This window comes from Ipomoea nil, unplaced genomic scaffold (genome assembly GCF_001879475.1).
Source record: "Ipomoea nil cultivar Tokyo-kokei standard unplaced genomic scaffold, Asagao_1.1 scaffold2283, whole genome shotgun sequence".
Classification (NCBI taxonomy): Eukaryota; Viridiplantae; Streptophyta; class Magnoliopsida; order Solanales; family Convolvulaceae; genus Ipomoea; species Ipomoea nil.
This window is the reverse complement of record NW_017618711.1, coordinates 1,082,419-1,103,268: the sequence shown is the minus strand read 5'-3', so window position 1 is coordinate 1,103,268 and position 20,850 is coordinate 1,082,419. Positions and strand designations below refer to the sequence as shown.

The window sequence follows — 20,850 nt, the reverse complement described above, 5'->3', positions numbered from 1 at the left end:
ATGCTTTTACAAGTTACAAGGCGCCACGCCAACAGTTCCAACAGTTTCTAAATCATCTTCCCAATTTTAATTTTCTCCGATCACTACCGACCTATTCGGCTATTCCCCTTCCATAACAGTCGTCGTCTCGGCGGCGGCCATGTCCACTGCACCCGAAACCCTAACCCTAGACTCCACATCCATCTACACTGCCGCTCTCAACTCCATTTCCTCCCAAATTCCACCGCCCTCTCTTCCCCTCCCTAGTCTACCTTCAACTATCCCCCAACCCAAACTTATTCCCAAAACTCGCTTCATTATCGATGGCTTCAAACACGCCGGCGACTTCTCAATCTCCTACTTCCTCTCTCATTTCCACTCCGACCACTATACTGGCCTTTCTCCCAATTGGACCAGAGGTGTTATATATTGCTCGTCAATCACTGCTCGCCTCCTTGTCGAAGTCCTTCAAGTCCCGGCACCCTTTGTGGTGTCTTTACCCCTATCAAAGCAGGTATTAATAGACGGCTGTGAGGTATTTCTGGTTGATGCTAATCATTGCCCTGGCGCAGTTCAGTTCCTATTTAAAATTCCGGTTCATAGTTGTAATGGTAAGTTTGAGCGATATGTTCATACTGGCGATTTTCGGTACTGCAATTCGATGAAGTTAGATCATATACTAAATGCATTTGTTGGTGCTGATGCTGTCTTTCTGGATACTACTTATTGTAATCCGAAGTATGTGTTTCCCAGTCAAGATGAGGCTATTGATTACATTGTTGGTGTTATAGAGTCGAGTGGAGTTGAGAATGAGGGCTCATTGAAGAGTGTCCTGTTTCTTGTTGCTACTTATGTTATCGGGAAAGAGAAGATTTTGATGGAAATTGCACGGAGATGTCAGAGGAAGATCCATGTGGAAAATAGAAAAATGTTAGTTCTGAGAGTCTTGGGGCATGAGGATGGAGTTTTTACTGAAGATGAATCTGAAACTGATATTCATGTAGTTGGATGGAATGTCTTGGGTGAGACCTGGCCCTTTTTTAGGCCTAATTTTGTGAGAATACAAGAGATTATGACTGAGAAAGGGTATTCTAAAGTTGTGGGCTTTGTTCCTACTGGTTGGAGTTATGAGGTAAAGCGGAATAAGTTTCCAGTGAGGAAGAAAGATTCCTTTGAAATTCATCTTGTGCCATATAGCGAGCATTCAAACTATGATGAGCTTAGGGAATATGTGAAATTTTTGAAACCTAAGTGTGTTATTCCTACAGTTGGTATAGATGTTGAGAAGCTTGATAGCAAGCATGCTAATGCCATGCGTAAGCATTTTGCTGGCTTGGTTGATGAAATGGCTATTAAGCAAGATTTTCTAATGGGATTTCATCGTGTGATCCAAGGAGTGGATGAAAATATTGTCAAAAAACCTGCTTGTGACATAGGGATATCACAGATACAGAATGAGCCCGTTTTATCAGATCTCAGAGGCAGTAAAGATGGTAATTTGGAGAATATTGAGGAGTCATCTCCTCAAAATGAATCCAAGTTACAAGGCTTAGAAGACATTGATGAAGATGCCATGGAGGAATCTATAAAAGAACTTCAAGACTTCTTGCCCTCTTGGGTCATTCGATCACAGATGATGGATTTACTTAGGATTTCAGAAAGAAATCTTGTTGATGCTGTTTCTCATTTTTATGAGCATGAAACTGAGTTTCATGAACAAGTAGTAACCAGCGAATCTTGTGCATCTATATCCCAGGAAATCCGTAAGAATGAGTTTTCATTGCCTTTTAAATTAACTCAGAGTGAATCCTCTTTTTCAGAGCCATGGCCTCTTAAGAGCCTCAAAAGAAATGACATTGTTTCTTTAAGTAAAAGTCCTAGTCAGAACTATAAATCTTCTAGTAGGAAGAAGTCAGTTACTATTGGTATTTCTCCGAGTAAAAAGAAGAGAAATACTGAAACTAAATCTTCTAAAAGAGCAAAACTGAATTCTAAGATGGATTCTAGTGGATCAAAGCAATGTACTATAACAAAGTTCTTTAGTAAAACAGTGCCTCCTGACTCCAAAAGTGAAAATGATGGAGCTGCAATTGAGTATTGCCATAGTGATAAAAATGCAGCACTGAGTGCCACCATTACTGAGCCATATAAAGATGAGATTGATGAATTTATTCGAATTGTTAATGGTAATGAATCATTACAAAGCCATGCTGCTTCTATAATTCAGAAGACTAAAGGTGACATCAATAGGGCATTGGATATATATTATAACCATGCCAATGAAGCAACAGAAGTGAAACAAGATATCCAGGATGATAGCAGTAAGGGGGTCAAATCTCAATGTGTTCAAAAGGTGCTTTCTTCTCAAGATTCTAAGCCATCTAAAAAATGGGGAGCTGAGGTTCATATGGTTCTGAATGGACCATCAATGGAGAACGTTGCTGAAAAAAATGTATCGCTTCCACCAGAAAAATATTCACCTCTGGAACATGGTTGGTATCCTACATGGTTACTAATTGCAATCCATTGTTTATGTTTCCTGCACCCATTTTGATGAATTTACTTTATCATAAGAGTGTTTTTCCTCTTCTCTTCCCCCAGCTTGCTGGAGGAGTGGACAGCATGCTCCATACCTACATCTTGCACGAACTTTTGAACTGGTTGAGGAAGAAAAGGGAAAGGTAAAAGCTACGTCAATGTTGTGCAACATGTTTAGGAGGTATGTTACCTTGATTCCATAGTAGAATCATTGGTTGCTAGGTGCCATCATGTCAAATTACCTAGTGGTGAAACTTTCAGTAACTGTTTTTCCTTTTAGTGCCATTACGTTGTGCAATTTTATTCCAATTTTTCTTATTTGCAGCTTGCTAGCTTTGTCTCCAGAGGATGTGTTACCTGCCATGTATTTGTGCACAAACAAGATAGCTCCTGACCATGAAAATATTGTTAGTCTAATTCCATGTTTGGCTATTTGCTTGTAAGCCTGAAATTTCCATGAAATTAATGAGACGTTACTCTTCTTATTTATTTGAAATGATAATTATTTCCTTACTTTTTAGAATAATACTATATGCATACTCTAATTTTATACACTATTACATAAAGCTGACTTGACTTTAACATTACTATTTGATCAAACCAATATACTATTCAATACTTGGCATCAGAGGGCATGAATAAAGTCAAGTTAGCTTGTGTAAAAGTGTGTAAAAATTATTTAGCTCTCTTGCAATTGCATGGCGATGAATTATATGTGTTCCTTGGTTACTGGAAAATAGTTACTTTTGGTTTGCTTTGTTTTAAGCTTTGTTTTAGGTTATTTCCTTTGTCCTGCACTGATCATGGTTTATGTATCCAAGGAACCAAGTTTCCCTATCTAAATTGTTGAATACTTGAATTTGGATCTTTTACTGTCATACAGGGAATTTATTCATAAATTATTAAAGGGCATGTATAATTGTTGAAGGCTAATACCTTTGAAATCTTATGAGAGAATTTCTTTGGGGTTTTGCTTGTGATTCTCAAGTACTAATCAGTTTCTTATTTGTTTGTAGAAGAATCCGTTATTCTGATTACTAATTTACTATTGTATTTTCTTAGAAGAATCCTTTATTATCAACCTAAGTTGTGTAGTTTTGGTGATCCAGGAATTGAATATTGGTGGTAGTATTGTTATAGCAGCACTGGAAGAGGCATGTGGGGCAAAAAAAGCCAAAATACAAGATTTGTATAAAAATCTTGGTGATCTTGGTATAAACATATATGCCTTTTACATTCTTCAGCTTCCTCTCTCTCTCTTTCCTTTTCTGTTTATGATTGGGTGAATAGCACTTTTGATTTTTCCTTTGATTTAAAAATTTGGACATTTATTAAACAGTCAATAGTGAATTAGGTGATGTTGCTCAAGTTTGCCGGCAAACACAATCTTTACTAGCTCCACCTGCTACGCTAACAATTCAAAGTGTATTTTCCACACTCAAACAGATAAGGTAATTGTTATGGGTATTTTTTTTTTTTTCTGTTTTTGGTAATTTAAAGGCTCTATGACTGTAAATTACATATTTATGGTCCATTGGAATTCAATGAGGGTGTCAGTCCAGTGTCAACCATGATTACATCACGATGGCACAACGGTTCTCTCAATGTGTTGTTGGGTTCTTTTGTTGATGTGGTTTTATTTACTATGAAAGATTCCCTTGCATTCTTCAGCTATGTGAAGGCTGTTCTCTCGCTCTATTTCGTGGTTTGTTTTGTGTTCCCTCTCTTAAACATTACTCTCATTCAGTCATTCCTTTAATGATGTGGAGGCCTGTGTATGATTTGTAAGTTGTCATTTCCTGCAGTATTCTTTCTTGCTTTGTAGAAATGTGTCCTATGCTGAAAATTATTTCTTCAATAACAAAACTATTATATCTTAAAATTTTCCATTGGAATAAACCTTGGAAGTGGTGGATTATTTTTCTATCTTAGCTTTCTTGTCAAAATTATTATTCTTATGTATGATATGATTCGTCATTCGTCAGTGTTCAAACAGGTAGTGGGAGTACTATCCGGAAGAAAAGCCTTGTTTTGAGTCTCTTGCGTTCATGTAGAGAGAAGGAAATGAAGTTTATTGTCAGAACTTTGGTATGCTGGTTTAAATTAATGTGTCGTGCTGTTTAGTATTTGTATGGTGTTCATAAGAATCAACTAATATTTAAAGGCAAAATACTAAATGTAAAAATGTCTTTTTGAATTTACTATAATATATTTTCATTGGCCAATGTCAAAAGATGTGGTGAAGGTGCACGCAAGCATTTTTTTTTATTTTTTTTGTGTTTGTGTGTGTGTGGTTTCCCCACCCCCCCCCCCCCCCCCCCCCCGGCTTGCAGATTATTGTTCCAGCATGATTTAAACCTTGTATTGCATATTTGCATGTTCTTGATATTCTTTTAATACATAGGTTAGAAATTTGCGCATTGGAGCCATGATGAGAACTATTCTGCCTGCATTTGCTCAAGCAATTGCAATCCATTCTAGTTCTAGTAAAGACCTTGTTGGCAATATGAAAGAACATTTACAGGTCTGTTGTTTTTTTGTCTCACTTTCTCCCTTCTTTTCTGGGCAAAATCATACTTTCATCTTTTCCTGTTTGCAGTAGAAATCCCTTTTTTCCCCAGTGGTTGTGGATGAATATATCCATACCCTCATTTATTTAAGACTCTTTTGTTTACCTACTGCTATTGCCGTTGGGATCTTCCTGCTGCTAACATTCCATTTTTCACTCAATTTTAGCGCCTTTCAACAGAAGTAGTTGAAGCATATAACATTCTTCCCAGTTTGGTAAGTTGTTTACCTGTGTTTGATTTAGGTTTCTTTGCTTATTTTCCAGTCCCTTTAAAGAATACATCAAGACTTGCCAAATTTATGTGCTGTCCATTGTTCTGAAGTCCTGTATATTTAAAATGTAATGCTATTCTAATTTTAGTACATACTAATAACTGTACTAGGTTCCTGAACATCTGAAATAGGACAGAAGTCTCACTTTTTCAAGATTTTTAGGGGGAAATAAAGGATACTCATGATTTCATGTCACCTCCTGACATTTCCCCCCTTTCCTTTTCCCTTGTGGAATTTGATGATTGACTAAGGACAATTTTGTCATGGAATGGGATCTCTCATCCATTTCCTTAAAAGCTCAAAATATTCTTTCTAGTTACTCCGTTTCTGAAGTTGAAATTGGAGTTCTCCTTAATTAACATTGCACATTTTCGCACCTTTTGGTACCTATCCATGCATGGTTTGATGATTGGAGCATTGTTGTGTACTCTATATAGAAGATTAGCTGGTGGAAAAAGTCTTAACTCTGATAAGAATATTCTTCTGTCCATTAAGGACTTGCACATTTAATATGTTGTAGAGCCTTCAATTTTTGTATTGAATTGCAAAGTTGATTTTTCTTGCAGATATTTAATTAGTGTAGTTGGCTGTTCATGTCATACTTATCCTAGAGAGATTGTTACTTTGGTTTTATTTAGTAGTATCCAAAAACATGCTTTCATGCATGAGAAATATTATGATAAATTTTGTTTTTTTTTTTTTGTTTTTTTTTTTTGTTTTGTTTTTTTTTTTTCTTTTCTTTTAATGATGCTTTCTTGTTGGTGTTATGGAAATAAATAGTCAGAATATACAAAGAGTTAGATAGGAGTCTAGGATAGATGAAGGCTAACTAGTACGTGTGTATTTATCAGCTTGTAAATGTAGGAAAAAAATCTGTTAGTTTCTTCCTCTACTTTTTCTATGTCTTTTCATTTATTAATGGCATTTATCTATTATGAACAGGATCTGCTTGTTCCTTCTTTAATGGAAAAAGGGACTGAATTTTCTTCAATGATCTTGTCTATGGTTCCAGGCATCCCAATCAAGCCAATGCTTGCAAAGTACATTTACATATGTTTCTATCATTTTTATGATTAGCTGAATCAGTCCTGCTGTCCTGCACTTGTTTCTTTTACAATATCATCATAGTTATCCTTATTGTTGAAATCTGTTGTTTCTCTTGGTAGAATTACTAATGGAGCCTCTCAAGTACTGAACGGTTTTCAAAACAAAGCCTTTACATGTGAATACAAGTAAGTTTCATGGAACTTAAAAGTTTCTTTTACATATTTCTGGTTTGTATATCATCCTTGTTCTTTCATCCTTTTTATGTAACTAGAAAATAACCACGCATTTGTAGACAAGCCATCCATTTGGAGGTGCATGAACCCAAACAGTTTGTTAAGAATGTAAGAAACTAGTGGGTTTGCAGCTTCTGTCATTCTTGCTAGAAGTTCAAACTTCATGGGCTTTTAGTTGAAGAGTTCAGTTTCATGATTAACACATGTTGGAATATCAAGAGACTCCTTAGCTACCTCTCAGCCTATGAATAAATGAGGCTATTGTAATATTTCTATCAAGTTGTTATTATTTGGTAATAATGTAACTCTACTATTATTTTACTTGCTTAACATATGGAGCCTCCTAGTGTTGGGTGGTGGATCTTTGTCCCCAAGGCCATCCAATTCATTATTTCTTAATGCAGTTTAATGAAGAAATGAGTCGTATGTCTATAAAAAGTGAGAGCAAAAAAATGTTTTTCAAGTACAAACTTAATATCCAACCATTTTATATGTTTTTATTACTAAAACTTGTAATGTTAGAATATATAATCAGGAATTTGGACACTTATATTTTTCAGGTATGATGGCCAGCGAGCCCAGATTCACAGATTAGCTGATGGCTCTGTGCGCATTTTCTCAAGGAATGGGGATGAAACAACAAGAAGATTCCCTGATGTAGTTGATATAATTAAAGAATCATGCAATCTTACTGGACAAACTTTCATACTAGATGCTGAGGTATTGCTTTTGCACTTAGTTGCACAGAATGTCACAGTAAATAGCCACAACTGTAATGTTATTAAGAAACTTCTGCTGTTTACTGAGTGATGATACCCTATTATTGTGCTCAACAGGTGGTTGCAATAAATAGGAAAAATGATTCAAAACTCATGTCATTCCAAGAATTATCTTCCCGAGAAAGAGGGAGTAAAGATTCCTTGATCACATTAGATAAAATAAAGGTCTACCATCCCCATGCATATGCACTATTAATACACATAGTTCTATCGCCTTGGGTTGTTAGAAGATCATAATTTGATTGAAAATTTTGAGCTCTTCTGGTTTAACCTCTTTTAGTTACAAAAAATTTGCTCACCTTGTGCTGCTACTCTTCAGTGGTGCAAAGAACAGTTTTATCTGCAGCTTTAAATCCTTCAAATTCCTGCAATAATTTTGGAGTTATTCTAGTCGCCAATGGCATCATGTGATTTCTTGCTTCTCTATTGAACTTAGAATTTCTACTTTTTCTGATATTTTTTTTCTTCTTCCAGGTTGATATATGCATTTTTGTCTTTGATATCATGTTTGCCAATGGAGCGCAGTAATTATCTCCAAACCACTTCTTCAATTTGTTGTACTGTCTTGCCACATATTCTTGCACTGCTATCAATTAATATTATAGATTATTGCACTTTCTTAACAGTTACTTAAAATGCAACATTGATTTGTGGATCTGCAGAAAACAGCAGTTCACAGATTTTGATAACTTCATATGGGTGTTTGCTCTTTAATCATCCACAAGCTAATCTCTGTAGCATCCTGTTTTGGGTTCATGTTGTAGTCTTGTAGATGGACACACCTTTAGCATTCCTGGACTCATAGTTTTGATTGTAGGAAGATTTCATTTACTTTAAGCTTATTAAAGTTGAAGAAGTAAAGGTGAAATGGTGCACTAGAGATTCTGTGTATATTGATGTTTTATGATGTAATATCGTCATTAGACAAGTGCTTGCCCACTCTTTCCTTAGTCAATGTGGCTTTATTGTTGTTATAAGTTGCATTTATTTTTCATGCATAAGCATACAATTTATACCCTGATATGCATCACACGAGGTGCAATTCTCAAATAGGCCTTAGCAGTAAATCCAGTATCTTGTTTTATTCTCGAGTTGTTGGATTCTCTCCTTACTCTGATTTCCACATAGTTAATATTGTTACAGCATTGATAAATTTACCAGCTTTTCTATGGTATTTCTTCTTTCTCTGTCCTGTCCTATCTATATTGGACTGTTTATGTGTTGCTAAAGGAGATCTCTGAAGCCTGGAGAATTTCTGTTTGTGGCAGGTTGTTGAATCTTCCACTGCGGCAAAGACGAAAATGTGTGCATGTCTCTATCTTTGTAAATATTTACTGTTTACTATACCTAGAGGATAATATATGCTAACGTTTTTCCTTTTAAGCCATCAGATTTGAAGGATTTGTTTGGTGAGGGTAAAGGAGGATACTTGGAGTATGCAAGAGAAATGACAGTAAGTTGGTTTTGGTTGCATTAAATTTTTGTCACTTTGTTGCTGTTGGTGCCACTAATTCGACCTTCTTTTAGGTAGAAGTAGATGATTCTTCTACAGATAATGAAGCTACATTAACAAGGATTAACTGCTTTGTCAATGATGCATTACAATCTTCATGTGAAGGAATTATGGTTAAATCTCTGGATGTAGATGCTGGGTATACACCATCAAAGCGCTCTGATGCATGGCTGAAGGTATTATTTTTTAACATGTTATTGTACAGTTTAATATAGTTTCTGCTGCTGAACTATCTTTTCAATTTTGCAGGTTAAGAAAGATTATATGGAAGGATTAAGTGACTCCCTCGACTTGGTGCCCATTGGTGCTTGGTACGGGAACGGAAGGAAAGCAGGATGGTAATGATGATTAATATCTCTGTTTCTTATATAATTTCTACTCCTTAGTTGTCTTGCAACATCATATTTGAGTTCAACTTGGAGATCTGGGATGAGTTTATTGGAATATCTTCTGGGGTAAATTTGTGATCTATGAAATGTAGCGGGCTTAGTCTTTGTAATGCAAGCACATGCCTGTGTAAGAAAACATTCATATATATATATATAGACTAGTGATCAAATGAGTCCATCCTGTTATATGAGTCCGAGTGGACAGATCTGGGCCATTGAATGCTTGAGATCAATGGCTTAAATTTTGCCAACTGTGCAAGTGAAGTGCACAGTTGGCCAAATCTAAGCCATTGATCTCAAGTATTCAATGGCTCAGATCTGTCCACACGGACTCATGGAGAAGGGTGGACACACGGGAACACTGGCCTATATATATATATATATATATACACACACATATATATACCTTCTATCTACTTTTTAATGACATTGGAGAGAGATGTATGTTGACTCCAGTGTGGCTCATATGACTGTTATGTGCTTTCATTAATGCGTTGCAGGTATAGTCCTTTCCTTATGGCTTGTTATAACCCTGACACTGAAGAATATCAGAGCGTCTGCCGTGTCATGTCTGGGTTCTCAGATGCGTTCTATAAAGAGGTGAACTTATTGATGAAATATTCCACCTTTTGTTTGGATATGAATATGGAAAACAAATGTAATGAGAATTTGATTAAGAAACTTCTTTTTACCCTATAATCGACCCCCCCCCCCCCCCACCCCCCCCCCCCCCCACACACTCTGTATCATAATTACATTGCAGCTGGTATGGGCTTTGGGACCTGGCTTGCATAAATGCATAATTCCCTAAGAATAATTTCAATTAAATATACTCATACATTGAACTGTTGCTTTCTTTACTACATTTTTTGCAGATGAAAGACTTCTTCTCTGGGGATAAGATTTTGGGGCAAAAACCGCCATACTATCAAACTGCTGAAGTCCCTGATGTGTGGTTTTCTCCCGAACTAGTTTGGGAGATACGGGGTGCTGAGTTCACAGTATCACCAGTTCATCATGCAGCCATGGGTTTAGTTCATCCATCTCGGGGTATTTCTGTCAGATTTCCAAGGTTCATTCACTCCGTTGCTGATAGAAATCCCGAGGAATGTAGCATAGCTGCAGATATTGCTGAAATGTTTAGCTCTCAGACTCGAAAAATGGATGTCAGCAATGAACCTAAATAATGATTTTGGGGGTTGTGTATATAGAGCTAGTAGCTTGTTATCTGTGGAAAGGAATGCTGTGTATAGTTTGTAACTCACTGGTGGAAATTCAATTTTGCAATAGATGGTGGATGAAGTGATCCCTTGCTTGATTAGTTTGTGCTTCAAAGTTCATTACTAATTTTGAGATCTTCCCTACTCCTTAGTATAGGAGTAGGGCCTTTTGTGTATTAATACTCGGAAAGTTATAGGTACTCTCAAATTTACTCTCAATTTTTATTCCCTACTCCCAAATATATGATGTAGACAATTTTTTTTGGGATCCACAAGATGAAAATGTTCTATCCTAGCTTGTCACATTAAGTAATTTGGTTGAGAGGGTAAAATTTAAGAGTTCGTATAGTAGAACTCTTACTCTTAATATTGCAAGGTTACTTTAGATAGTTTGTGACGTGTACAAAAAACTAACTATTAAAGATGAGATTTATCTTTCCTTAAAAATGTGCTCAACTTATGAAATGAGGTTTTACTATTTCAATTGAATATTTTCAATCATTATATTGTGGATCAGGGTCCACCATTCGCATTGTGAATCATGTTCATATTATGTGCATGTTGTGCTTTTAATTTATTTATTATAAGTTTATAATATATTGTATAATAATATTATGATGATATGAACATAACTATATTTGACTATTCGTGCCCGTCCATTTTAGCTGACTTTACAAAGTATTCCTTAGGCAGAATAGACTAACATGATGGTGAGTGGTGACTACAATGTTGCACTTTCCCTTCATCCTCCATATAGAGGATGCTTGGGTGAAGCTCTCATTGGCTTGGGAATCAACTTAGGAAATCCTTTACATTGTGACCTTTCTTACCTACGAGATGTATTCTAGAAAATTGCTTGGTGTCTTCATTTCCTATTTGGAAGGACTTTGTAGTTTGTACTATCCCCCATATGGCTTAAGAGCAACCACATCAGTTTCAACTTTTTTACGGTTTTTTATGTGCCAACGAGAGAGTAAACAAAGAAAAGAAGGGAAAAAAAAAAAAGGTTTGTCGCATCTAAAAAAAAAAGTAGAAGACGTGCCAGCGGGCGCGTGCACTCAGTTGGGCGCTGAATGTGCGGCCAACGTGCACAAAGTGAGTACTCTGCTATCATCTCTCTCAATTGGGACCCACAAAAAACTTAACATTGCAGGAGTAAAATTTAACTTAAAAAAACCAATGCCCACATCAACAAAAAACCCATCTTTGATTTTTTAATTTGACAAAAATCATCAAAAAACTATTGGTGTGGTTGCTTTGAGTGATGCCTCCATTTTACCTAGATGTTAACTTCTGTGAGGGTTTATATAATGCCTTCCTCTTGTCTGAATGCTGGCTTTTGAAAAAGTTCATATAATGTCTTCCTTTGTTGAATGTTGGCCTTCCAAAGGATTTATGTCACATCTTCCTTTTAGTTGAATGCTAATGCGTCAATCGCCTGCATTTAATTACTTTTTTCAGCAGTTTTGATTTTTTTTTTCTCCTCTTTCTCACCCCTCTCTTTCATTTGGCAAGAAAATATTTGACAAAAAAAATTGAACTTGTCAAGGTTGCTCTTAGAGCATCTCCATTAGCTCAAAATGTTAAATTTTTACTTTTTGAGAATAAGATAATGTGAGGGAGAAATGGAAGGAGAACGAGAGAAAATAAAGTTTTAAGTATTAAAACTAAATTTTTTTCCTTGAATTTTAAAAAGTCATTAAAGAGTGATGTCTGTTGCACACACCAACTCTACCCAATCAGCACATTAGGATAGTCGCCAATTGACAGTCACCCTAACTTTTTTCTTCTTACTTTTCTCTCTCATGCAGCAAGGATACACGAACCTTGTATCAATGGTAATATCTGTGCTATGATTTGTTCATAACCCTAAGGTTTGTTGGACTAAAGGTCAAGGACACTACAAACTTCTTCCAGTATTCATATCATTGGCATATCTTCAAGAAATAACATCTAAAAATTTGGCACAATCAAGAAGACCAAGAATTGATGAAAATTTATGGATCAAATAAAGGGTCTTCAAAATTTTATCTCACTCCTAATATAAACTTCTGTTCTTCATGCCAAAGGACCGACATCCATTCACAAAATTCTAGTCTTAGTACTAAACCACCCCACTACCTGCTCAAAATTTTGGGAAAGAACGGTTTCTGTCAGTCCGAAATGATACTTCTGCTTAAAAGCCATAATCAAAAGCTTACTTTCAACTTCTCCTGCCGCTTCCTTATTGCAAAGTTCCTGTAGCTTCCCTCATCTTGCCCATATCACAAGTCAACCACTGATCGCATATTTCTCAGCTGTCATTTTTCCACCCTATCTTGGACTCGATCTTTGTTCTTGTATTATCCATGCTCAAATAGTTTTTTTGTTTTCCTACAATGTCTTTTATAGAATCAACATGCACTCAGTCTATTTTATATGTAATCACAGCATAAGCAACATAGGCAGATGAATCAACATTATTATACCTTCCGTGACCTCTTCCCCCACCTCTGCCTCTTGAATCCTTTCTTTCTCTTTGTTACTGGCACTGTCTTTTCCTATGACGTATTAAACAAATAAATTGAGCAACCTACATGAGTATCAGGTTAATCAAGATCCAAAATGCAGAAGAGCATACCTTTCTCCTTGAATGCTCCTCTTCTCCATCAATTTTCCCATTATCATTGAGCATAAGCTTTAGCCTACCTTCTTTTAGTAATTTCTCAGATCTGGCATGCCTCTAACAATAAAATGCAGTGCCCTCTGTTAATCAGTTAACTGGCGGAGGACATATAACAGATTCCCGAGTAAACAGACCCCAATTCTTCAGCAATGAGGATATTTCATTTTGATTTGGAACAGAAAAGTTGTCAGAGTAAATACTTACTTTGGATTTCAGATGAATATTCAAAGTCTCCTCTGACAAGCAGACAATTCTAGGACATATCCTGCACTTGAAAACAGATTTATGCTTCAGGATGTAGTTTGAACGTTCACCAGGCATATCATCCACTTTGGTCACAGTTTTATGCTGAATATTATCTGATTCACCAATGCCCCTGCTAAACAAATGATTTTCACTGATGCTTTTTCTGTCATTTAAAGTTTCAATATCATCATCACTTGTTGGAGGCCCTGCCAGTAATAACAATACTAAAAATTAGAAAGCTTTAAAACAATGAATAATGACAAAGGATTTAAATTATCTACATCAATTGGGAAAGAAGATAAAAGGCCAAGGGAGCGTTGTGCTAGAAGTATACATGAAAAAACTCAAATATTCCATACCAAATATATGTGGCAGACAATTAAGTTTGCAATGGTGCTGCAAATTGAAGCAACATTAACAAACTATATTCAGCTCTTGTAGGCATTCAACCTGATTATCTCATCCAAAATTAAAGTGATTAAGTACCTGAACACTTTTACCTCTTGGGCTTGAACAAATTTTCCAGTTAGCATTCAAGTGATGAAGTTATTTTCTATAAATTCTAATTGAGGTGACAGATATGATACAGAATAGAATGAGCTTCATGTGGTTTATCTCTTGACCTTGATGTTTGGGATATATAGTAGACCTAGTATACGATTATAGTTGCCTTCAAATGTTCCTCATAAGTCAGAAAACCTTAAACCCTTTTTTCCCAAAGAAGCAATGGAAGTGACATTAACTAGGAAACTAGAACAAGGAATTATCTACTCCAACAGTAAGTGGAAAATAAATAAATGGACAGTTAACTTTTTGGTCTTTTCCCTACTACAAATTTCTTTCGTTCCCCATTATAAAGGCTGTGGAGAAACAAAGCATAACGAAATAACCTTATTCAGAAGGGAAGGGAAACTGAAGAGTCCCCACTTTACATGTATAACCTCTCCTATGCAGTACAGAAGATTTTAAGCATATTGCACAAAAATATATGCACAGCAATGCCATGTGGACAACAAAGACTAGAACAGGAAGTAACTGCATTTAACAGTTCAACCTGAAGAGTCTAGATTGACTTCATGCGCAGAGCTATCTTCACTCTCATATCCTGCATATAGGAATAAAGAAAAAAAGAAGGTGAGAACACAAGGAAATTAAGAGCTTCAGCTAGGGATGGCAATTCTACCCGCATCCCAGGGATGAGGGATGGCGCGGGTGCAGGGTGGGAATGCGGGTGTGGGGCGCAGGAATATATCCCCCACCCCACCCCACCCCATTGTCATTCCTAGCTTCAGCAATGAAACCATGTCATAACTTAAATTCAAGTCTAAAAACAACTACAGTTAGTCTTATTATAAAACAACTAACAGTGGAAGTTTGATTTAAACACTATCATAAGAGTTTGAATTTGGAAGTAAATGATCACTGTTTTCTTTTCCTTAATTTATTGTTCTCTTTAAGGAGAATGAAAGCACCCACAATTAATCAACTTTACCAGAGATTGAGTATGAAGAGGCCAACAAGGAATTAAAATTGGTCAGGGACTTACCAGACAATGAAGAACCTGTTATATTTTGCTTTTGCATTTCGGTGACTCTATTTTTATAATCATCACTACTGTCTTTGTAGTCATCCTTATCATCATCTTCTTCTTCATGATTTTCTTGTCCCTGATCTTCTTCTGTTGCTTTAGTCTCTAATTCAGAGTCAGAGGAAGATGAAGATGACTCAGAAGGAGCATCTCTATCCCCATGTTCAAGCTTGTAAAATCGCCTTTTTATCATTTCGTTTACCACTTTACCCCTAATATTCACACCTGCAAATAATTATCAGAGAAGCACTGAATCCAAATTCCAAATCCAATCCATCCGCAACTACTGGAATTAGCACAGTTTTCTACTTTCCAATCGAGCTGCACCTTTAGCAGATTCGTTAAAAGACATCAATCCCATGGAAAATCCAAATTCAAAAGTGGGTTTGCTTCAACTAACATAAGAAATAAAATAATAGTCCTGTCAGGCATATTCCCATTTCCCAGTGAGTGATCTAGTAGAGCAATAGACTAACCAGGTGATTAAAAAAACTAACTAAAAAAATCCCAAATCTTTCTTCTCTAATCACAATCATCTACACATGCTTTTCCCATTTTTGTCATACAAACATTCTCCATTCTGGTATTACAAACAAAGCATTGTGTGAATGGTAAGTCTGTAAGTGAATTTCACAGAAACGATTATATATTCTAATTACATTAAATTTTTCTAAAATTTGCATCCGATCATCTTACCAGTTACCAGGATGTGAAAATTAAACAATAGAATATCAACGGCTATTTAAAATAATAAAATCACAAATTAGAAGAAAAAGAGAAACGAACTTTCTCTTCAGTTCTCTAGACTTGCAAAACTGCGGCCCGCAATAAAAAGCTTCACAGATCAACAGCAAAACATATATATGATTGTGCGTAGGTAAGCATTGATTAAGAACGTAAATTTCGCCTGTTTGTCCTTTTCCAAGATAATTTATTTATCCCTCTTAAAGTTGAAGAACGAAGAATATATAAAAGATTTTCAATTTTCAGTTTGAACCTTGAAAACTGGCGATAGCGATGCAGGGATGAGCGAAGGCGCAGAGGCGAGATGGGAGCAGGGTTTTGGTCAATGATCAGAGAAGGCGGGTCAGGATATTATTGGTTGAAAATTGTTATGGAATAGTGCATTAACAATTTTTCTTTTTTTCTTTTTGAAGCAACAAAGTGTTGGATATCCAACGGTGAAAAACAAATAATAATCTATAAAATAAAATTATTATTTTTCTTGAAAATAAGGGAATGAAAGCTGTGAGAATTTGGTAGTGTTTGGTGTTGGGTTTTAGCAAGAGTCAAGCAATCACTCTTCCTTGCTGTGATCTGGCGGTAGGCTGTATACTTTCTTGTTGTGTGTAAAATTTTACTGCCCAACTCCTCTTTCTTATATAGGGGTTGAGGAGTTGAATAAACTCCTCTTTCTTATATAGGGGTTGAGGAGTTGAATAGCTTTTAATTTAGGCGGGCACCCTTACAACTCCGGTAACAACAACCATTAACATGGATTTTAATTCAAATTTAAAATTAGAATTAATTCTCCGTAACAACAATATTAATATTGTTATTAACCAAGAAAAGAAACAATTTGGAAAATGATACCAAGGTTTCATGCACGCTGGTGCAAGCGCACACAAGATTAGGCTTGAGCCAACCTTTTCAATCTCATTTTTGCACCTCCACTCTCCTTGCCCACAAGAGAGAGCCTCTATATTATACAATTCAATAAGGTTAACAAAAGCTCTTGTATAAATAGTGGGGCAAAATGGCAAATCTTCTTCCCAAACCAATGTGGGACAAAAGCTCACTTTTTCCCTTCATTTTCCAACTCAAATGGGTCTACTTTGAGAATCAATATATCATTCACCCATTATCCGTTTTGAACATACAATATATCAATCTCTTCGTCTCACTACGAAGAATCCAAATCTATTTTGACCCAACCCAAATCAAAAGTGGACCCCACTGATAATTATACCACAAAATAGTCACTTAACATGTCATTTTATGCTATTTTAAGCTATTTTTTCCAACACAAAGAAACTATCATTAACCAAATTCCGAGTACAAAACATAACAAATAAAAGAAGGCGGGTGGCCAAGCCACTCCTTAGTCCTTACAACCGGACATAAAAAGAGATTTTCAAACTAACATATGAACAATTTGATTATTTAGCAAAAGCTATAAAAATATTTGAAAAAATTGATAATATATCTTTACATAAAGTAAGATGAGATCAAATTGAAAGTCAAGATCGGTAAGCATTTGTCTCAATCTAAAAAAAAAACTCATAATTTTGGGGTGCCATGTAAGCGGATAATCTAAATAAAATGAAGAAATAATTGATGGAATAATAAATCGTGAAAATTCTCGTAGAAGGACATGCTCTCTGGACTCAATCAAGTCTTGAATTTTTTTTTTTAAACCCGACCAAAGGAGAAGTGCCACTTGTTGAAATCGAACCCGAATTATCTCTAAGATCTTCCCCACAAAGAAACTCCTTTGTCACTTGAGGCTTAATCAAGTCTTCAATATTATGTATTATTTAATTGAACATTAGTTATGTATTTAGAAATTATATTAAAAAATTTATTGGAAACAAAAGTCAAATTTAAAAATTACATATTTACAAAAAAAATTGAAGAACGAGAAGTTAAATTTACTCTCAGATATAAAATACAATAGAGGGAGTAGTTTTATATGCAAACATGATGCAATTTAGTTCCCATATTATCAAGTACTACCACAAATTGCAAGATTGTGTATTTGTGTATGAATGTCAATTGTATCTACACCCCACAAGTTATTTGTATCTTGTTCCAATAGGGAGGTTTGGACAAAATGGCGGGATTGAGCAAGATTTTTTGTACTCACATAGGTATGGCAGTGAGTATTGAGGAGGGGATATGCTCTCCGCTTCATTGTCATCCCTAATTATCCGTAGCACCAGCTTCCTAGCATTGCCTAACTCAATGCCACCATTGATGTACCCTCATCTCATTTCATGAGAAGATGGACCCCATCCCAGACACAGTTGGTACACAAGAATGAATATTCATAATTCAAACCTGATTAACAAGAATGCCATTGCACTAATGCAGAGTGCTTTCAATAATGTTCATTCAACATTGTTCTAATTGTCCAATCATGTTGCACCTTTTTGACCAGAGCAAGTGAAGTGAACCAAAATGAGAAATAATGTATGCTAATAATCTTGCACTCTTTATATAAGAATGGCTCAAAGACCCTCTATATAAAGAGGTACTCTTAACACAGCTCTGCTCGTACTCTAACACAAGGTCTGTTTGCATTAGTAATGTCATCTAACATAGAGAATTCACCGCATTCATGAAGGAGAGTATCTGCAACTTATCCTTTTGAATCCCATCTGGAGCACAAATGCCGCTGCTGACATCAACTCCATGCGGTTTTAGAGTAGAAAGCGCTTCACATACATTCCCGGGGTAAATCCCTCCAGCCAAGAGCCACCCGTATTTACTTCTGATCGGCGGGAGCTTAAAGCGTGCCCAATTGAATCCTTTACCACTGCAAAGTAAATATATTTTTCATTTAAGGGAGAAAAAAAAAAAAAAAAAAACCTTAATTTCACCACGCTGTTCAGTAACTCTGCAAATTAAGAAATTTAAAGTTTGACTAAACAGAAAAGCATTCTTCTTGTAAATATTAAGTTGTTGAAATGTCTATGGTATGAATAAATTCACAATGCAATTTATAGGTTAGTTAAAAAAAGACAAATCAAGCATTTCATCGACCAATTCAGTAAGTAGTGTAACAAAACCCGAAACACAAGAACACCCAAGCAATTACTTAAAGTTGGTTCCTATCCAATCTTTATAAGATGTAGCGAACTAAGCTTTAGAGATTGATGAATTGGCATGAAAACTTGAGAGCATAGAAATAGTAGGATTTGCTGATACCTGCCACCTTTGGCACTATCAACTAGAACCCAGTCAACCATAGAAGACTCTTCATCAGAAATAGTGTTCAAAAGTTCTCCATCTTCATTTGCATGAAGAACATATATTACTTGTTTTTCCTCCTTCACTAGAATCGGAAAAGCATCTCGTGAACCAGTCCCATGAAGCTGCATCGTTTTTACATGTTATGTGCTGAAGAAGAACAACTAAGTAATCTAAGAAGGCAATTAATATACACGAGTTATTTACCTGAACCAATTCAAGGTCTGCTGCATCAGATGCTTTCAGTATTGTATCAGCATCATCATCTACAAAGACCCCAACAGGCTTTGCTCCATATTCCCTTGCAACTTTTGAAATTTCCTTTGCAACAGTTAGTGAAATAGAACGCTTTGAGTTAGGCCATATAATCATACCTATAAAATCTGCACCAGCTTCTGCTGCCAAAGCAGCATCTCTAGCTGATGTAATTCCACACATTTTGACTAAATGTCTTTTCTCTTGTTGCTCGTTGTGAGCACAGGATACTTTCGTTGACTTCAACATGCGTGTTCTGTTCCTTGAGGAAGTTTTGATGCAAGCAGAATGTGTTTCTATACTTGACAGATCTGCAGAATGAATGAATATACAAGACAACAATCAATGCATTATGAGCCGGCAAAAATAACTAGTTATCAGTAATTCACATGCACAATGCTCCCAGTTTTACAGAAGAAAACATTCCATAAAAAGGCACTACTGAACAGAATTTCACTTTCTTAAAGTATTATGCACATCTGTTTGGGAAGATTTTTATATTGTGCAAAGAGAATCAGGAGCATTATTTAACTAACAACAGCAATTCCAACATGTTGGATTAAATGCACACCTTGTTGTGCATTGAAAAGTTCCTAATACACCACAGGTTGAAGCTCCTCAAATTTCCTCCCACCCATTTTTCCAAATAATTCATTAAAAAGGGAATTTTTGGATTTGTATCCACTTAATTGCTCAACTCCTTGCATTTTTACTAAAATGATGAAGTCGTATGAAAACCAAAACCAAACCAAAAAAAAAAAAAAAAAAAAAAAAAAAACAGAGAGAGTGAGAGAATTGAAAACTTGAAATTCTTGATTACCTCGCGCGAGCAAGTTTTTGATGTCGGGTTTAAGCTGGATCCCCGCATTTAGCCCTGAAAAACAAATTCGCCATCTAGGTAGGAAATGTATTTGCAAGTAACGCCAAACCCAAAAAAAAACCTTCTATGGGGAAAATTGACAAACACTTAATGTGCATTTCAGGCCACTTGTGTATGCTAGTGCAAATGTATATTTAAATGAAATGAGAAAGAAGCAGAGAGAGTATACCCCCACGAACACAGAGCATCGTTTTCTTCTTCTTCTACTATGTTAGACAGTCTTATCTAGACGAGATGAGATGAGACGAGACGAGTGATAGAGCGCGAGAAAGAGGCAGAGATAAGCAGCGGAGGAGAAGAGGCGCAAGGATTGTGAAATTCCCGAAACCAAACAAGGCGGTGAATTTTTCTATATTGTCCACTTTTTAAAAATTTTCTATTTTTATCATTGCCTTCACATTTCTCCTATTTCAGTCATTAACACTACTGTGTTTTATTGGAACTTGGAATATTATAAATATATTCGCATAATGAGAAAATTTCAATTTTGGTCCACTGACTATTGCACTTGTGTTAATTGCAACACTTGACTTTTAAAAATGTTAATTTAGTACTTTGACTATGCAATTTCTATCAATTTTGATCACGCCGGCCAAATCTCACCGAAAAATCTTAAACATTTTTTAATTTTTTATTTAGGGGGGCAAAACAGTCATTAACGTTAAAAAAAATTAAAAAATTATTTACTTCTTCTTCTTCCTCAAC

General features: G+C 35.8%; 3 protein-coding genes across 11 annotated transcripts; 1 reads left to right on the top strand and 2 right to left on the bottom strand.

Annotated features, from left to right (window-relative positions):
* LOC109151323 (DNA ligase 6) lies at positions 1-10,758 on the top strand. 6 transcript variants are annotated; one of them, XM_019299283.1, is made up of 19 exons: positions 7-2,471; positions 2,581-2,698; positions 2,843-2,924; positions 3,627-3,729; positions 3,872-3,968; positions 4,503-4,605; positions 4,922-5,041; positions 5,254-5,301; positions 6,301-6,398; positions 6,525-6,590; positions 7,199-7,358; positions 7,475-7,582; positions 7,892-7,941; positions 8,686-8,720; positions 8,809-8,870; positions 8,945-9,106; positions 9,180-9,268; positions 9,820-9,919; positions 10,195-10,758. In XM_019299283.1, the coding sequence occupies exons 1-19, from the start codon at positions 140-142 to the stop codon at positions 10,504-10,506; spliced, it is 4,245 nt and encodes a 1,414-aa protein (XP_019154828.1). In that variant the 5' UTR covers positions 7-139; the 3' UTR covers positions 10,507-10,758. The 6 variants fall into 6 exon arrangements, 5 of the variants coding, with proteins under 5 accessions (XP_019154831.1, XP_019154832.1, XP_019154830.1 ...); XM_019299284.1 differs by lacking the exon at positions 7,475-7,582; XM_019299286.1 differs by lacking the exons at positions 9,180-9,268; positions 9,820-9,919; positions 10,195-10,758 and having other exon boundaries at positions 1-2,471; positions 8,802-8,870; positions 8,945-9,057.
* A 1,767-nt stretch (positions 10,759-12,525) lies between these two features.
* On the bottom strand, positions 12,526-16,109 carry LOC109151392. 3 transcript variants are annotated; one of them, XM_019299402.1, is made up of 7 exons: positions 16,036-16,109; positions 14,997-15,263; positions 14,505-14,555; positions 13,409-13,656; positions 13,160-13,261; positions 13,008-13,079; positions 12,526-12,921 (listed from the first exon to the last, which is right to left on the bottom strand). In XM_019299402.1, the coding sequence occupies exons 2-7, from the start codon at positions 15,229-15,231 to the stop codon at positions 12,913-12,915; spliced, it is 717 nt and encodes a 238-aa protein (XP_019154947.1). In that variant the 5' UTR covers positions 15,232-15,263; positions 16,036-16,109; the 3' UTR covers positions 12,526-12,912. The 3 variants fall into 3 exon arrangements, with proteins under 3 accessions (XP_019154947.1, XP_019154946.1, XP_019154948.1); XM_019299401.1 differs by lacking the exon at positions 16,036-16,109 and adding an exon at positions 15,825-15,970; XM_019299403.1 differs by lacking the exons at positions 12,526-12,921; positions 13,008-13,079; positions 16,036-16,109 and adding an exon at positions 15,825-16,029 and having other exon boundaries at positions 13,168-13,345.
* A 1,973-nt stretch (positions 16,110-18,082) lies between these two features.
* On the bottom strand, positions 18,083-20,495 carry LOC109151390 (N-(5'-phosphoribosyl)anthranilate isomerase 1, chloroplastic-like). 2 transcript variants are annotated; one of them, XM_019299400.1, is made up of 6 exons: positions 20,441-20,495; positions 20,315-20,351; positions 20,086-20,139; positions 19,218-19,576; positions 18,969-19,135; positions 18,083-18,576 (listed from the first exon to the last, which is right to left on the bottom strand). In XM_019299400.1, exons 2-6 carry the CDS (start codon positions 20,331-20,333, stop codon positions 18,354-18,356), a joined length of 822 nt encoding a protein of 273 aa, XP_019154945.1. In that variant the 5' UTR covers positions 20,334-20,351; positions 20,441-20,495; the 3' UTR covers positions 18,083-18,353. The 2 variants fall into 2 exon arrangements, with proteins under 2 accessions (XP_019154945.1, XP_019154944.1); XM_019299399.1 differs by having other exon boundaries at positions 20,315-20,489.
* Positions 20,496-20,850: the final 355 nt, after the last annotated feature.

Excerpts from the sequence above, each read along its gene's own strand:
- LOC109151323 (XM_019299283.1), top strand. The coding sequence starts at position 140 with ATGTCCACTGCACCCGAAACCCTAACCCTAGACTCCACATCCATCTAC. Across the intron at positions 2,472-2,580 it reads ATATTCACCTCTGGAACATG|CTTGCTGGAGGAGTGGACAG; the intron begins GTTGGTATCCTA and ends CTCTTCCCCCAG. Across the intron at positions 9,920-10,194 it reads CAGATGCGTTCTATAAAGAG|ATGAAAGACTTCTTCTCTGG; the intron begins GTGAACTTATTG and ends CATTTTTTGCAG.
- LOC109151392 (XM_019299402.1), bottom strand. The coding sequence starts at position 15,231 with ATGATAAAAAGGCGATTTTACAAGCTTGAACATGGGGATAGAGATGCT. Across the intron at positions 14,556-14,996 it reads AACAGGTTCTTCATTGTCTG|GATATGAGAGTGAAGATAGC; the intron begins GTAAGTCCCTGA and ends TCCTATATGCAG. Across the intron at positions 13,080-13,159 it reads AGGAGCATTCAAGGAGAAAG|GAAAAGACAGTGCCAGTAAC; the intron begins GTATGCTCTTCT and ends AATACGTCATAG.
- LOC109151390 (XM_019299400.1), bottom strand. Across the intron at positions 19,577-20,085 it reads CAAAAACTTGCTCGCGCGAG|ATCTGTCAAGTATAGAAACA; the intron begins GTAATCAAGAAT and ends TTCATTCTGCAG. Across the intron at positions 19,136-19,217 it reads CAGACCTTGAATTGGTTCAG|CTTCATGGGACTGGTTCACG; the intron begins GTAAATAACTCG and ends AAAACGATGCAG.